Source organism: Neopsephotus bourkii, unplaced genomic scaffold (assembly GCF_033783945.1).
Source record: "Neopsephotus bourkii isolate Nb327-2 ecotype Australia unplaced genomic scaffold, CSIRO-AGI_Nbou_v1 NB_1394, whole genome shotgun sequence".
Taxonomy (NCBI): Eukaryota; Metazoa; Chordata; class Aves; order Psittaciformes; family Psittacidae; genus Neopsephotus; species Neopsephotus bourkii.
The window spans coordinates 974,972-992,344 of NW_026901872.1; the positions used below are offsets into that span (position 1 = coordinate 974,972).

General features: G+C 43.8%; 1 protein-coding gene across 1 annotated transcript in view; it reads left to right on the forward strand.

Moving 5' to 3' along the window:
- The first annotated feature begins 685 nt into the window (after positions 1–685).
- Positions 686–17,373, forward strand: part of MYCBP2 (MYC binding protein 2) — a 191,813-nt gene continuing 175,125 nt past the window's right edge. Inside the window, exon 1 of the mRNA XM_061367719.1 lies at positions 686–1,398. Coding sequence (XP_061223703.1) covers positions 1,109–1,398 — 290 coding nt within the window. The 5' untranslated portion in view covers positions 686–1,108. The remainder of the gene's footprint in view (positions 1,399–17,373) is intronic.

The window sequence follows — 17,373 nt, forward strand, 5'->3', positions numbered from 1 at the left end:
ATGGGAGGTGCTCCAGCAGCCTTATCACCCTGTGGCCCTCATCTAGGCTTACTCTAACAGTGTCATGTCATTATGTTGGGCACACTCCAAGAGGGGTCTCATGAGAGCAGAGTAGAAGACAACTTAAGAAAATCCTGGCCCCCTGTAACAACTGGATTTAGTGAACTCTGTATTAAGGAAAAGAGGCTATTGCTCCTGGCAAAGACCCTGCCTAGCTAGCACTACAAAGCACAAGCACAAGGCATGGGGGAGGCGGCATTAATGCACTGGGGCATAGCTTCTCCAGTTGGTCACACCAGGCTTCTTGCACACAAACCGTACGTTGATGCTCAGACGTGGGGCCTTATGGCGACATGACGAGAATGCAACGGCTGTCCTCGCTAAAACCGGGAGCTTCTGCTTTTAAGCAGGACACTTAAACCAGACGGGCAGGGAATGTCACTAGGGTGAAGGACAGACTCTGAGCGGAGCCTCAGACACTCCCCCCCCATGAGCACGACCTCCGGGATCTCGACCGGTACCCAGAGACCTCTCTGCCCGCCTCCCCTCGCCGCAGGTGCGAGCTCTCACTCAGTCCCGGATTTCCCAGGAGCCGCGCAAAGGCCACGCGCGGGTAGCGCATGCGGCCTAGGGCCGGGTTGGCCGCGGAGGGGAGGCGGGCGGAAGGCGGGGCCGGCGCGTCTGTGCGGAGAGAGGGCGGCGGCGCTGCCGAGGCGAAACTGTGGGGGGACGCGGCAGCCGGTGGCCTCCACCCCCAACTCCCCACATCCCCGTAGCGGGAAGGGGAAAGCGAACGGCTGCTTCCCCCAGCCCCCTTCCCGGAGGCGTACGGTCTTGCCTAGAGCTCGGCGCGGCGGCTGGCGCTGCGCTCGGGGCAGAAAGCGGGCGGGCGGGCAGCTGGAACTCCGAGCCGCCGCTTGAGGGGAGAAGAGGGGTGTTCCCGCACCCCCCGGCCCCAGCCCGGGTGGATGTGCACAGCCGAGGGCAGCGGCGGCGGCTGTTGCGGCCTCCCCATGGCTGGGCCCCGGCGGTGAAGGCGGCGGGAGCCGCCTGTGTCCGCGCCGCGCCGGGAGGCAGCGCAGCCAGCAGGGGGCGGGCGGGGAGGGGGATGAGCGCTGCAGCCGCCGCCGCCTCTGCGGGAGCCGCCGCCGCCGCCTGCACCGGGGCCGAGGGCGGCTTCTTCTTCCTTTCCAGCCGCTCCGGCCCGGCGGGGTCCATGGGGCCTGAAGAGGGCTCAGCCGGCGGGCTGGGAGCCCTGCCTGGCGCCCTGGCGGCGCCGTCGCTGGGCTGCCGGAGCCGCTACCAGCTGCTGCTCTCCGGGAAGGCCCTGGCCGACAGATACCGGAAGATTTACACGGCGGCTCTGAGCGATCGGGAGCTGGGAAGCCACTCGGGCAGGTAACGCGCGCCGACCTCCCTCCTGGGTGAGACAGGCAGCCTTCGGCAGCCGCCACCACCCCTCCCATCGCCGGCTGGGAGCGGCCCTTCTTCCCGGTCCCGTGAGTGCACCGTTCTCCCGGCAGCCGCCCTCCAATTCTCCCTCCTCCCGCGGCTACCCCCGCTGCCTCTGCATGTGGCCGCCGCCGGGCCCCGGGGGATGGAGAGGGCGGTGATGTAACGCGGTAGCTGCCCAGGTGCCACCGGGCCCGGACGCTAGCTTGGCCGGCGTTATCGTACAGATGGCGCTGACACTCTCCTTGCCTGCGGGCCGGGGCGGCCGGGAGGGTGTGTGGTGTGGTTACCTGTGTCTGCTCCCCTCCCCCAGCGCGGAGGCCGGGGGCTCCGCCGCGCCTTGTGGCGGGGGGGGGCGCGATGTAAAGCCCCGCTCCACCCGTTCTCCCTTGGCCGCCGCGGGGAATGGAGCGTTTCCTCACTCGGGGTGTCCATATTGAGATCTCGGTCTGGCCTGTGGTGCCACTGAAACGGGCTGAACCGCGTGTTTTCTGACGAGGGCACCCGCTGGCGGGGCCGCCCAAGAGAGGGACCTTAGTGCTTGTCGTATGTCGGAGTAGCCTTTGCTTGCCCTCCTTTATTTTTACGCCACTTTCGGTAATCTGTTTCTCCGCCACCTTGGACGCGGCCTCGGTAACAGTGGGGAGGCTGAGCCCTGGGCAGCGCTGTCGGGGGGTGGTGTGGGGGGGTGTGCCCATGTCCCTCCGGCGGATGGTGCTTCTCGGGACTCCCTGTCCCGCCGGTCCTGCCAGCTGGCTCTCGGGCTCCGTCCCCAGGCCGCAGCAGGGTGCCTGTTGCGCCTGCCGCTCTTTGGCCATGATGCCCTCTCCTCCCCTCAGCGCAGGATTGGGGAGGCGGTTGTGGGCTCAGGCGGTGAGAGGTGGCGAGTGTTGGTAGTTACCCGCGGACCCAGCCCCAATCTGGAGACCGAGCGGCGGAGGCGAGGGTGGGGTGTGCCCGGTCGGGGCCGGCCTGCATGAGGGGGGCGAGGGGCCGGCTCCCCTTAGTGCCGGGGCGCTCCCCATTGTTGCCCTACAGAGGTGGTGAGGATGCAGATGACACGAAACTGGCACCTTCCTGTGTTCTCGGCCTCTGCCGGCCTTGAGCTGTGATGTGAGTGGTCAGATCGCGATAGAGCTTTGAGTCAGCGCGTTGTTTTAACTTTGTAAATGGTTGTAAAGCACTAGGTGCTTGGCGTCTTCGGTTTAGGGTTTTTTTTCAGTCTGACTGGAGCAACAGGGCTTATCTCCTCTCCTTCCACCCCAAAAGTCTGTGCCTGAGAGTGGTGTTAGCATAAGAAACTGAAAGAGTAACATAACTTTCCCAATTTGCTTATGGCAAACACTGCAAACGTGGACTGTTGACACTGGCATTTGACATCTTTGCAATTACTGAGTACAGGGTGTATGACAGGGAAGCTAGGTTTTTTTTCCCCTATGTAGACCTGTGAGCGTTTTCTTACCATATATATTCCTTAGTTCAGTGGTCATGCTTTTTCCTTTAAATCTTCTCTTCTTGCTTTTGAACTTTGTATCATTTAGTCCTGGGTCTGCAAGGGCTAGTTGCAAGGGAACTACTAAATGCAAGGAGATCAGCGATGTGATTGCTCCATGGTATTCAGATATTTATCTGAATTTTGCCATAACGTGTCTGTATTAAAGCTGTAGTCTTGACTTTGTTCTGCCCTTCATGTTTTTCAGTTTCAAGATAATTAAGCTGATATCTCTTGTCTTTACAGTTGTAGAAAATGCTAGCTTTAGGTGGGTGTGAATGTTAATATTTCTTTTAATTGGCATTCTTTAAAGAATTACTTTTAACTCCAAGGTACCATAAATGGCATTATTTTGTATTCTGTTTTTTTATTAGCAGCTTTTTAGGAGAATGCCAGTTAAAAGAAACAGTAACATTTGCAGTTGCTGTATGTCTTTATTTTTGTGGGGTAGATTTAGTCATCTTGGAACCATTCAAAGAAGCTAGACTCCTCACATGGAGAAAACGGGTTATATTAAGCTATTGACAAGTAAATGACATTTAGTTAATACTAGTGAATACAACCAATGTGTATTGTAGGACTTTCGAGGGGAGGATGTTTAATAGTAGTCTGGTTGCCAGCTATCTTGTGGTACTCGCCTGGAACATCTCATGGATCAGACTGATTGCAGCCAAGGTACTGCTCATGATCACCACCCTTTTTCCATATTTGTGTCAAAATATTGTAGTTGAAGGTTTGAGAACTTTAGCCACCTGGTTGTCTTGAACAGAAATGGTCAAAAATGCTTTTTGACAAACATGGTAAAAATCACAAACATTTTCTGAAGAGAAGCTTTAAAGAGATTTGGGACTGCATTTAATTGCTACAGTAGGTAACAGTGCCAGATAAATTAATTGGAGGCTAAGATAATATAGCTTATAAGAGAAAATGTGGAAAATCTGAAGCCTCCTAATCTGTCAATAAGTGTTTGTGACTACAAAAATATCTTGAAGTAACTTAAAATACTAAATGGATTGGCTTATGAACATTAATACACTTCTTCCTGTGCTCCAAGACTAATTTGAAGAATGGTAGTGCAACCTACTTGCTATACATCAATTTCAAAAGAATCATTGATTCAAGTCTGCAGAATTGTATTCTGCACTTCACATGGTGTCACCAATACTTGCCTCACTGAGTGCTTTTATTCCAAACCTGCCTTTAACGTTTATGAAGAACTAGAGTGCAATTTGAAAATGCTTGTGTGTAGACAAGAAAATGAAACATTGTGGAGATTGTCTGAAAGTCACAAGTGAGATTACAATCACATTTGCAAGGTGTTTGTGCTGGCTGTCATCTGAAAGTGATGAATATCATATGTTGAGTAGGATGCAGTAATTGGCTTTGAAACAGAAGTAGCAGTGCTTTGCATTTCCTCATGTGCTGCGGGCTGCAGTGTTGTAAAGTCTTCAGTCTCCAAAGGGGACTGTTCAGTTAGTGTGCTTGTTCCTCCTGCCACGTTGACATAATTATATAGTTTCTTGCAGTAGTAGATTAGAGACCTGATCTGGGTTAAAATTAACTTGGCAAAAATAGTTTGTTGTAATCCAGACTAATTCCCTGATCTGGCTCACCTTGCGGTTGTGCTTGTGACAGTGTGAGATGAAGGGCCACACAAAGATCTATGTACAGTGGTGGGAGCAGAAACTGCTGGATTTAGCACTAGTGCCAGCCTAACGCTTTTTCTGTTTCCTTTCATAAAATTGCCTAATTCTACAATTTAACACGCAACTGTCTTTGCTTAGATAACAGTATTAAAAATTCTGTTATGGTACTACTAGCAGTGGGAAATTTACTTGTCAAGATTGGTTTGGAAGATAAGTCAACTGTGAGTGTGCCTAATTTGTAGTCTCTGCTTTGTGTCTACTGAAAAATATGAAAATTACTAGTAATGGTATAATGGTTAATGTAGCTATAAAAGTCTGTAAAACACTAGTAGGAAGTATGAACTTCAGAGGGCAAGTGAAAATTTCATGTTGTTGGAGTGTGGTCTCATACGCTGGATTCTGAGTGGATGAAATGGGAAGTCTGCTCTGGTACTGAAGTAATGTAAGTTATTAACTACTTTCAGTCCTGAAGCTTTGCGTTTGCTAAATAAGGTATTCACAGTAAGGTACTTACCCATTTTTCACATTCTGTTGTCTTCAGATACAGTTTTTTCTGTTGTATACTGACTGACAAACATTGCTATCTAGCTGAATTGCTGCTGTTACCAATTGTGCATCTTGGAGTTTTCCCTGAGCTCTCAGTTCCTTTACTCTTATTTTACCTACATACGTACTACCAGAAGTATCTGTTCTATGTGACTTAAGTATGTGTTCTATGAGACTTTTTGTCAAATACAGATAGAAATAAAAATTTGAAGACCGTATCTGGATTTCTGTAGTAACATTAGGTATCAGAGATGTAGCAGTATTCACTGAATAATATTAAGGTTGCAGAGGGGAGATTTAGATTTCCCTGATCTAAATCTCCCCTCTGCAACCTTAATTATTAGGGAAAAAAAAAATCACTTTGAGGGCAGTGAAACACTGGAACAGGGTGCCCAAAGAAGCTGTGGATGCTGCATCCATGGAAGTGTGGAGTCAATGTGTTGGTACCCCATCCCTTGTTGAGATCAAGGAACATTTCAATGATGACTGAAATCTTAAGATTTCTGCTATTAACCAGAAATCATATGGCTGGTTTTGTTCCAGCAGTTTTGGCTGAAGAAGAGGCAGCCAACTTTCTTTCATGTTAAACTGATTCTTTCTACGGGATGATAAAATAAATTTTTGGAAGTAGGCCAGCTCATCCACACTCATAGTAGTAAATTATGCATCCTCTGGAGAAAATTCATCATTAGGTGTTAGTCTTCAGGCTTTTCAAAGTTGATGCAAAGTCTTCTCTTATGCCCTTTCTTCTGCTTAGTAATGAAATGCTTATTCGGCCCTGTGGTGTTTTAAGTGTATATTTTTCAAAATTTATTGGAGAAATGGTACTGAAACACTTTACCATTGTACTGCCAAGTTATTGCAGAATTTGTAGAAGCCGAGTTTAATTGATTTAGATATGTGAAATTTGTTATTTTGATTATAGACACACTGGAAAACCTTAATTTCTTCAGATCTAAAGCCTTTATAAAAGCTGTATGATGCTTCTTTAATATAAAATTGTAATTGCAGAAAGTTTGGAAGCATTCATTTGATGATTGAAAATACGATTGTACAAATAAAGTCTGACAAATGCATTAGGTATAACATTTTCCTGCTTATTCCTGTAAAAGGTTTGCTCCGTAGTTCCATTCCAACTGAAATATTCTAGTCTAGTCTGTTGTTCTACTCTCATCTGTTTTTCAGTTCATGTTTTGTAAATGCCATTGTACTGAAACAAAAGTTTGACATTATGTAAAAAAATTTCATTTCATTTTGTTTGAAGAACAGTGTGCTGTGTGTTAACCTGTGTCTCTGTGTTAACCTGTGCATTAGAAAAGCTGGTAGGAGTTGCTGTCTGCTGTAGGCTTTTTAGCTGCAATATATAGGTTGCAGCTAATAGGCCAGGTTGGATGGGGCTTTGAGCAGCTTGGTCTAGTGGAAGGTGTTCCTGCCCATGGCATTGGAACTAGATAATCTTAAGGTCCTTAACAAGCCCAACCATTCTGGGATTCTGTGGATATACTAGTGTTTTAATACTGTATTATGCTTTTGGTTTTTAGGGTTTAGCTATTTGTACTTGCCATCTTTACCTTATATTCTGATAAGGAGAACAGTTTATCATGGTAGTTCTTCTAAAAACCTATAGTAGTCACTTAGTCTAACATGGTTTATATTTGTGCAGAAGCTGAAAAGAAGGTAATAATGTGTTGAGAGTCTTAAAATGTTTATTTGTGCATGTGTAAAAGTAATATGATTTATATAAACTATGTGAAAAATAAATAAAAAAACCCCAAACCACCCTGAAATCCATAAGAATATTCATTCTGGGAGCTGATAAAAATGCATATCCTTTTCACAAAAATAGAGGCTGAGGCAGCCTTTGAAGCCAACTGGTGCTAAAAGACACCTTTGTCTTTTGTAGTCATGCATCCTTCTGCTTCTTCATTTAAAAGGAAGGTGTTGGGAAAGAATTACTGCATGTGACAGAATCACATTGTGTAATATTTTGGTCGTTATGGGTTAAGCCTTTTTAATGTTCATATAGTAATTGTTTTGGGAAGTGTCTTTTTATTGAAGTAAATATTAATGACAGCAGATTATTGCTTCTTTTTCAGTTCTCATTACCCGCTCTTGGGTTTTGGCATTCTTGTATATGCTTTTCAAGCATAGGTAAGGCTGTACGTAATTCCCCTTTATTGCTAGGTTAATTCTTGGTATTTGGTGATCTCTTGGTAATGTTGCTACTTTTCTGGATCTACCATACTTAATGTGTTTTAAGCTTTTAAAATAATTTATCCTTTCTGAATTTAAGATTGGGGTTTGCTGATGAAAATATTTGTGGGAGTATGATTGTAAGTCTTGATATCTATACAATGGCAAAGGTCGTAACAGTGGCAACTTACCTGGCTCAGGTATTAGCGTTATACTCTCAGTAAATACTTCTGTATTTAGAGAAGAGATTCAGAGCAGCCCTGCAGAGAAGGACTTGGGGGTGTTGGTCGATGAAAAAATGAACATGAGCCAGCAGTGTGCGCTTGCAGCTCAGAAAGCCAACCGTATCCTGGGCTGCATCAAAAGGAGTGTGACCAGCAGGTTGAGGGAGGTGATCCTGCCCCTCTACTCCGCTCTCGTGAGACCTCACTTGGAGTATTGTGTGCAGTTCTGGTGTCCTCAACGTAAAAAGGACATGGAACTGTTGGAACAAGCCTGGAGGAGGCCCATGAGGATGATCAGGGGACTGGAGCACCTCCCATATGAAGATAGGCTAAGAAAGTTGGGGCTGTTCAGCCTGGAGAAGGCTGCGTGGAGACCTCATAGCAGCCTTCCATTCTCTGAAGGGGGCTTATAAGGATGCTGGGGATGGACTCTTTATTAGGGACTATAGTGATAGGACAAGGGGTAATGAGTTAAAACTTAACCAGGGGAAGTTTAGATTGGATATAAAGAAGAAGTTCTTTCCTGTGAGGGTGGTGAGGCACTGTAATTGGTTGCCCAGGGAAGCTGTGAATGCAAGGCCAGGTTGGACAGTGCCCTAGATGACATGGTTTAGTGTGAGGTGTCCCTGCCCATGGCAGGGGGGTTGGAACTAGATGATCTTAAGATCCTTTCCAACCCTAACTATTCTATGATTTCATGATTCATATGAGGTCACTGCATGATTTTCATGGGTGTTTTTATGTGGATGATGAATTCTCTTCCTTTTGGCACGAGTGAATATTGCCTGAATGTTCTGCTGCAGTTCACAAAAATGTAGAATTTTAATATGAAAACATAATAACTGCTAAGTGTGACTGGAGAGGAATTAGCGTATTAGATTTACAACGATGGTGGTTAAGTCTGCTTAATATTTTAAGCAGCGACTGATTTATTTGTTCTAATTTATTTCAAAATGGCTACAGCTGGCAATTCAAGAAATAATCGCTTATTTTTGCTTAACTGAAATTAGACTTTGCTTCCATTTTTTTAAAGGTACGTGAGCTCTGTTGCCACTTTTCAGATAAAGTCTGGTTTCCTGTTCACAACCTTCTTCAGGCTTTCTAATTTGTGTGTCCCTGGGATTCTTACACCTACTGATGTAAAAACAGCATGCATGTTCTACTTGGTTTTTTTCTCTTTTATGCTGTAGGTTTGTGTTGGGGTGTTTTGGGTGTGCTTTTTGTCTTTTTTTAAAAAAAAGGAAATGCCAGTTAAAGTTTCAGTTTCAATTATGCTATCTGTTCTGGCATGCTGATGATCTTTTAGGTAGGAAATATAATCAGTTAGATGGGAGCTGGACCAATTTAAGAAATTACCATTCCTCAGTGCTAGCTGTGTTAAATGCAGTAAATGTGCTTCTTAAAAACTTGACGTTGAATCAGTGCTTCCGCCATGTTAACCGTCAGTTGTGGAGTGTTGGTTTTGTTTTTCCTCCCATATTATGATCTGCCTCCTGGCCAAAATATTTTGAAGATGTTTCTTGGGTTAAATTCTTCTCTGATGTATGACTATGTACATTTCACCAAACCCATAATCTAAAGATATATGGGATATGTTATATAAAGCACATACGATAGCAGTACAGTGTTTGGTACTAAAGTACTTTGTGTGAACATGTTTTCCATGTACTTCATTTGCTTTGGAAACTAGCCCCTTGCAGCATCTCTTAGGCACACGGTTTTATTTTCGTCTTCTGCTTTCTTACCCTGCTTGCCATAAACACTGCTTCACGCTGAGGTGCTGATTTGAATAGTAGCCAACTAACTAAACTTTTTATATTGTAGTAGGCTCTTTCACAGCTAATCTTTCCCAGTGGTCTTTCTCAGCTAATTCTTACTGTTGTGTCCCTCCAAGGGATGAATACTGGAAACTGGCACAGGAGAATGGCTCTGTGTGCCATAAGTGGCTAAATGAAGGTATATGATTTCTGTACATTTAGATTTAATCTCTCATACGTTAATATATTTTTTCTATTTGTTTTGTTTTACAAAATATAGTAAATAGCATGTTATAGGTCACTGCATCCCTTCAGACTGATGAATGTGTTGATGGACTTAATTAGTTTTTATTATTATAGCTGTGTGAAACTTCTTTCTTTGCATCTAGTATATCTAGAACTACTTTGGCCTGAGAATACTCTCAGGATGTGTACACCTCTAGAAAAGAAACAAAAATTCAGCTTCTTTGTCCCTACATAAAACTGGAGTCCTGTAGTTAGATGGGTACTATTCCTTATTTTCAGTTTCTTCCTATAGCTTTCCTTGACTTTTATGACCTTCCCATGCATGATTGTCTGAGATAATGAGTTTTGAACTCAGGTTTTTGAACTCTTGGAAAATACTTTATCAATTCTGTGACAGGTTGTTGAAGTTTAACCCCAGTAGTCAGCTCAGCACTACGCAGCTGCTCAGTCACTCACTCCCCCACAGTGGCATGGAGAGACAGTTGAAGGGATGAACACGCAAAAACTCATGGGTTGAGATAAAGGTGGTTTAATATGTTAAACAAAAGCTGTGTACACAAGCAAAGCAAAATAAGGAATTCATTCACCACTTCCCATTGACTGGCTGATGTTTAGCCATCTCCATGAAAGCAGGAGTCCATTGTGCCTAGTGGTTACTTGTAAGCCCCAAACCTCTGAATGTTACCCCCTTTCTTCTCCTTCCCTGGAGCTTTTATTGCTGAGCATATCACATGGTACGGGATATCCTTGGGGTTAGCTGTCCTGCCTGTTCCCTCTTCCAACTTCTTGTACACCCCCAGCCAACTCATTGGTTGGTGGAATGAGGAGCAGAGAAGTTCTTAGCTGTCTGTAAGTGCTGTTCAGCAACACCTAAAACGTAGGTGTATTGTCAGCACTTCTTTCTATCACAATTCCAAAACATACAAGCACCATACAGGCTACCCTGAAGAAAATTAACTTTATCCTAGCCAAAGGCAATACAAAGAGAATGTAATTTAAGTTCAAAAAGTATAAGTCTATTGTTTGTAGTTTAAATCCACAGATGCTATAGTAGGTAGATTATTTTGGTCATGATCTCTTGTCAGTCTGGAAGAATGTCTAGCTAAGAGTTTTGATCCTAATAAGGTCAGACCCTGAGCTTTTCACTTATCCAGTGTTCTCCTTGTTGCAGTTGATAAACATCACTCATCTTTTCTGTTGCTGAGCCAATAGGACAACTGTCTTAATACAGATCTGCAGCCAGTCACTTATATTATATTGAGATAAGCTTGTTATTAAACAAATACCTTATTCTCCTGTTTTTATTCTTTCGGCCTCCTTTCTTGATTGTTTCACCATGAATTATTCATAGAGTTACTTATGACTCACCTCTTACCTAGTTTTGCCTTTCCTTTCCCACTAGCCAGTGTATTATTCTTTCTAACAGATATGCTCATACATCTGCATTATGCCTGCATTTTATCAGAATAGTCATGTCTCTATTCTGTTTCTCTTCAAACCAACCAATTCTCTATCCCGTTTTATTTCTAGAATATACTGTTACACAGGGTAGACCATTGACAGCTGTACGTGTGAGTTTCCAGTTTGCATTTCGTGATTGCATCTTCTGTGATTCAGTGAAGAAAATGTAGGATTGATTTGGTTTACTTGTGTCGTGGTTTAAACCCAGCCAGACAGCTCTTTCACTCACTCCCCCCCTTTTTGCCCTCCCCCTACTCCCGGAGGGATGGAAAGGAGAATCAAAAGAATGCAACTCCCACGGGTTGAGATAAGAACAGTTTAGCAACTAAGGTATAACACAAACCACTACTGCTACCACCAATAATAGTAATGATAAAGGAAATAACAAGGGACGAGAATACAAAACCTCATCACCAGGCGACCGATAACTCGCCCCCTCATCCTGACCAAGCACTGACTGATACCTCCCCCAACCCCCCAGTCTCCTAGCCCTTCCAGGTAACTCCCAGTTATATCCTGGGCATGACGTGCTGTGATATGGAATACTTCTTTGGTCAGTTTAGGTCAGGTGTCCTGTCTCTGCTTCCTCCCGGCTTCCCCTCCTCCCTGGCAGAGCATGAGCCTCAGGAAGCACTTGGGCAGACCAAAACATCAGTTTTATCAGCTCTGTTCCCATGCCGGAAGTCAAAACACAGCACTGCACCAGTTACCAAGGAGAAAAATGACTGCTACTGCTGAACCCAGGACAACTTGCAACAGTAATCACTCTAAGGAAGTTACACTGTCATTAACCACTGGTAACGTGCCTTTCTGAACAAGTACATTTCCCCCTAAACTTCACAGGAAGAGCATATTCCCTAAATTAAAACTCTGCTGCTATGATTCTTTGTAGGATAACGTTGTATGCATTTTTGTTTTGGTGTCTGTGTTCAGGCAGGAAAGTGTCCAAAGGTGTGGATATTTTCATATTTGCTATGGTTATATGACCTTTTTTATTATTTTTTTATTATTTTTTATTTTTTTTAATCAAGAGTCCTAAAAATGTTTTAAGCGTAAAAGATACAAAAGTACTTTACACTGAAAAAATGGAGTTGAATGTTTTCCTTATATGTGTTCTTACAGATCTAATTTCATAGGTGACAGTGCAGCAAATAATAAACATCACATAATTACAGAAAAGAAACTATGAGTGTCTTACTAGTCTGGCTTTGTTTTCCTCTAAGCCTGTCCTAATTGGATTAAGATGCTCCTTACCCTGATTTGTGGATTTAGGTGACAGGATTTTGATGTTTTTCCATTTGTAGATATACTTCTGAAGTGCCATGACTTTCCTTTTATATTGGCCTAGATGAAAATTCATATCAGAATACTTGATTAGTAATTCAAAAAAGATAGTGCATAAGCTGGTAATGGTTTGGAGGGCAGTGCACATGGCTGTTAAAATGGCTGTTGAGCTGCTGCCCTCTACTAAAAATCTGAGTTGATCTAGCTTTATATCTGAGGCTTACTAAATGAAGATGTTATTAGTAATTTTAAACAGTTGAGGTCATCTAAGGTTAATATTGTCATTGTTGACGATCAAAAATACCAAGATTTTATTATTTAGGAAGGAAATTTATTGTGCTCTCTGGTGGTGTTTTGAGATCTACCTATCAAGCTGAACTGTTTTCTTCTTCAGTGACTCTCACTGCTGAGTTAAAAAAATTCTGTAGCCCTTGATGAAAAGTACTCCCAGTAGTCCACTGCCCCTGCTCAAGGAGAGCCACCTGGGGCCGGTGGCACAGGACTGCGTCCAGATGGCTTTGAATATCACCAAGGGTGGAGACTCCAGAACCTTGCTGGGCAACCTGTGCCAGTGCTCAGTCACCCTCACAGTGAAAAAAGTCTTACCTGAAGAGCTCCCAACCTAAATGATTCTGTAATTCTTAGAAAAAGAGGGCATAAGGAGAAAGGATCTATATGAGGTTTATTTATCTTCTAACAGGAGGTGTCACAGGGAACAAATACACAGTGCTGAACAATCAATTCTTGCAGCAGAGGTGTATTGCAATATGTGATCCTCGTTACTGGAAATGTAGAATCATGGGATCATTTAGGTTGGAAAAGACCTTTAAGATTGAGTCCAACTGTAAACCTAGCACTGCCAAGTCCACCACTAAACCATGACCCTAAACCATGACATCTACGCGTCTTTTAAATACTTCCAGGGATGGGGACTCAATCATTTCCCTGGGTAGCTTCTTCCAATGCCTGACAACCCTTTCAGTGAAGAATTTTTTGCTAATGTCGAATCTGCACCTCCCTTAGCACAACCTGAGGCTATTTCCTCTTCTCCTGTAGCTTGTTACTTGGGAGAAGAGACGGACGCCTCTCTACTCCTTTCAGGTTGTCGTAGAGAGGTCTCTCCTCAGCCTCCTTTTCTCCAAACTATAAACAGCCCAGTTCCGTCAGTCACTCCTCAGAGGGCTTGTTCTCCAGATCCTTCACAAACTTTGTTGACCTTCTTTAGTCATGTTTCAGCACCTCAAATGTTTTTTCTTGTAGTGAACTGAACATAATTGTTATGGTTTAAGCCCAGCTGGCAACCCAGAACCACACAACCGCTTGCTCACTCCCCCCTCTCTCTCCCCCCGCTCCCAGAGGGATGGAGAGGAGAATCAAAAGAATGTAACTCCCACAGGTTGAGATAACAGTCCAGTAACTAAAGTATAACACAAATCACTACTGGTACTACCAATAATAATAAAAAAAAAACAAGGGAAGAGAATACAACTGCTCACCACCTGCTGACCAATACCCAGCCTGACCCGAGCAGTGATCTAGTCCTTCTGGGTAACTGCCCCCAGTTTATATAGTTGGCATGATGTGCTGTGGTATGGAATACCTCTTTGGCTAGTTTGGGTCAGGTGTTCTGTCTCTGCTTCCTCCTGGCTTCCCCTCTTCCCTGGCAGAGCATGAGACTCAGAAGGTCCTTGGTCAGAGTAAGCATTACTGAGCAGCCACTAAAACCATTGGTGTTATAAGCGCTGTTCCCAGGCTGAAAGTCAAAACCACAGCACTGCACCAGCTACTGAGAAGGAGAAAAACGACTGCTACTGCTGAACCCAGGACAACAATATTTGAGGTGTGGCCTCACCAATGCTGGGTACAGGGGGATGATCACTGCGCTTGTCCTGCTGGCCACACTATTTCTGATACAGGCCAGGATGCTCTTGGCCTTATTGGCTGCCTGGGTACAAGCTGGATTATGTTTGGTAGCTGACAACCAGCACTCCATGTCCTTTTCTGCCATTCAGCTTTCCAAGCACTCTTCCCCAAGCCTGTAGCATTGCATGGGGCTGTTTAGACCCAAGTGCTTCACCCAGGGCTTACCTTGCTGAATCTCACAGAGTTGCCCTTGGCCCATTGATCCAGCCTGTCTAGATCCCTCTGCAAAGCCTTCCTAACCACAAGCAGTGTCTTGATGCCACTCCTGCCCAGTATGGTGTCTTCTGCAAACTTACTCAGATGATCCTCTTACCCAGATCATTGATAAAGTTGGTATACTGAGTTGGCCCTAATACTGAGCCCTGGGGAACCACTTGTGACCAGCCACCAACTGTATTTTGTTCTGCTCACCATTATCCTTTGGGCTCTGCCATCCAGCCAGTTCTTAACCTAGTGAAGAGTTCACCTGTCCAAGCCATGAACAGCCAATTTCTCCAGGAGAATGCTGTGGGAAATGGTGTGAAAGGCTTTACTGAAGTCTAGGTAAATAACATCCACAGCCTTTCCTTCATATACTAAGTGGGTCATCTTGTCATAGGAGGAGATCAGGTTAGTGAAGCAGGACCTGCCTTTCATAAACACATGCTGATTGGTCTTGATACGTGTTGTGTGATAGCACTCAAGATGATTTGATCCATAACTTTCCCCAGCACGGAGGTCAGACTGACAGGCCTGGAGTTTCCTGGATATTCCTTCCAGCCTTGTAGATGGCTGTCGCATTTGCTAGCCTCCAGTCACCTGGGACCTCCCTGGTTAGCCAGGACTGCTGGTAAATGGCTGAAAGTGGCTTGGTGAGCACTTCTGCCAGTATCCCTCAGTATCCTTGAGTGGATCCTGTCTGGCCCCATAGACCTGTGTATGTCTGAGTGGTGTAGCAGGTAGTTGACCATTTCCCCTCAGATTAGGGGGGCTTCATTCTTTCTGTCTTCCAGCTCAGGGGCTGGGTACGCAGAGAACAGCTTGTCTTACTGAGGCAAAGAAGGCATTGAATACCTCACCCTTTTCCTTAGCTTTTGATGCTCTTTTCCCCTGTATCCAATAAAGGATAGAGATTCTCCTTAGCCCTCCCTTTTTGTAATATATTTAGAGAAACATACGTTGAACCTCTATGCTGTAGCTCAACAGAAATAAAGGGAATATGAGGGGAACTGAAGAGTAGCAACACTTGCAGTTTTAAATAAGTTTAAACTACATGTTTGTGCTAACATTCTTGTAGGAAGAGCTGCATGGTAATGAGATCTAAATGTAATTTATTACTTGGAGCATTTTAAGCTGTTTTAAGGTCTTGAGGTAGTGGGTGAGTATGTAGTGGCAATTAGTCCCCAGTTTGGGGGTATTACTACAGAAGTCTTAGCTTTCTTCTTCTGCAGCTTGTCTTCCACTTTTTTGTTTTGTTTTGTTTTGTTTTGCAGCAAATGTCATAGTCAAACTTCTACCGCATCACAACAGGCAAAATATGGTCTGTGAGCCAACTGCCATGTAACTGAGCTGCTTTTGCTGTGATATTGGCAGAAGCAGTAACTGTTATTTTTCCTACCCTGGCCACAACTGTGCAAAGAGCAAAGGAAGGTCAAACCAGTGCTTCATGGAGGTATTTTTCTTTAATTGCTTCACAGAGCAATTGTTTGCTTGTCAGAGATATTCTAAAACCCAGAGATACTAACCAGTATTAGCAAAAGGTGGTTTTTTTTTTTTCTGAAGAGTTCTGTAGATTTTGTTGCCAAGTTACAGTGAAAGGATTTAGATGAGTGTATTTCTTCAGAAATTCTTGGGTTCTTTTCTGTTTCTATTTGTGATTTGTAAGGTAAAATTTTAGGTGTATGGCATAACATAACACTTTTTATGCATGTATATTTCATAAAGCTCGCTAATACTTAGTTTTGCATTACACTGAGTTTGTGTATTTGTGATATGTATTTGTATGCCATGTTTCAGTTCGTATTTGTGTATTGTCTTTCCAGTTAATCATATCGTGTCAAGTCCTTTTGGAAACTTGATAGATAGTATTGTAGGTGATACGAGAAATGAAGTGTTAAAAAGCTTTTGGAGCTATTGTCTGTAAGCAGACATTTTGTTTATCAGGACAAGAAAAGATTGGATTTATTTGAGTGTTATTTATTTTCCTTCTTTATTCTTGCAGTCTGCTGACACTGTCTCCCTGTGGTTGAAAGCAGATTGGATATTTCAGCTGTAAAAGGAATGATTACCTGTGGCTACTACTTAGTCATAAAAGGGACGTATCTGTAAAGGCAAAAAGTAAAGCAAAGAAAGACTCAGGAAAGTTTGGTTTTAGGGTGCTTTAGGGTAGCTTCTATAAGCGTGAAACATTGCTGGGTCCAGTTGACTTGAACCACTTTCACATTGATAGATTTGTGTTAAAGGGAGTTAGATGGAGTAACCTACAAATGAGCTAAGGGCAGAATTAAAAGTTTAGTTGGATAGATTGGACCTAGTACTTGAGCCATTTTCTGAATATCTCAGATTTTACAGTTACAAATGTAATCTTAAAGAACCTACCCTTGATACATTATGTATGCCAACTTTGTAGAAGGTATATAGTGTTTTAATTATGTGAGTTGTTTACTTTGAATTGCTTTATGAGGCGTGTTGTGAGGCAGTTTCTCGTTGTACATACTTTGAATTCTTGGCAGCTGAAATAACAGCGAAGAGATCACATTGAGGTTGGAGAAACGAACAGGGATTTTCATTGGAAGAATACTCATTGCTTAGCTAAATGTAGGATGTTTTGCATATAGAGGCTTTTAAAAGAAGTAGTTGCTTTCAAGAAAAAGCATTCCCCCAGTTCATAGAAGGCTGTGAAGACTGTAGCTTCTGTAAATATGGAGAGGTTCCAAAATAGGGACTAGGCAAGAAAAGCAGCAACTTTATTTTATAGCCATATTCAGTGTTTGCATTTTGTTACAGGTACCTTTCCATCTCCTTGCCAACATCCAGATTCCACACATTTTTCTTGCTATTTAGTTATCTGGTCATAAAACCTCTTCTCCAGCTTTTGATTAGGCCATTAAAGCTCTGCCTACTTCCTTTGTTTTGTTTCTTATCGTCAACTCCCTCATGTGAGCCAGAAT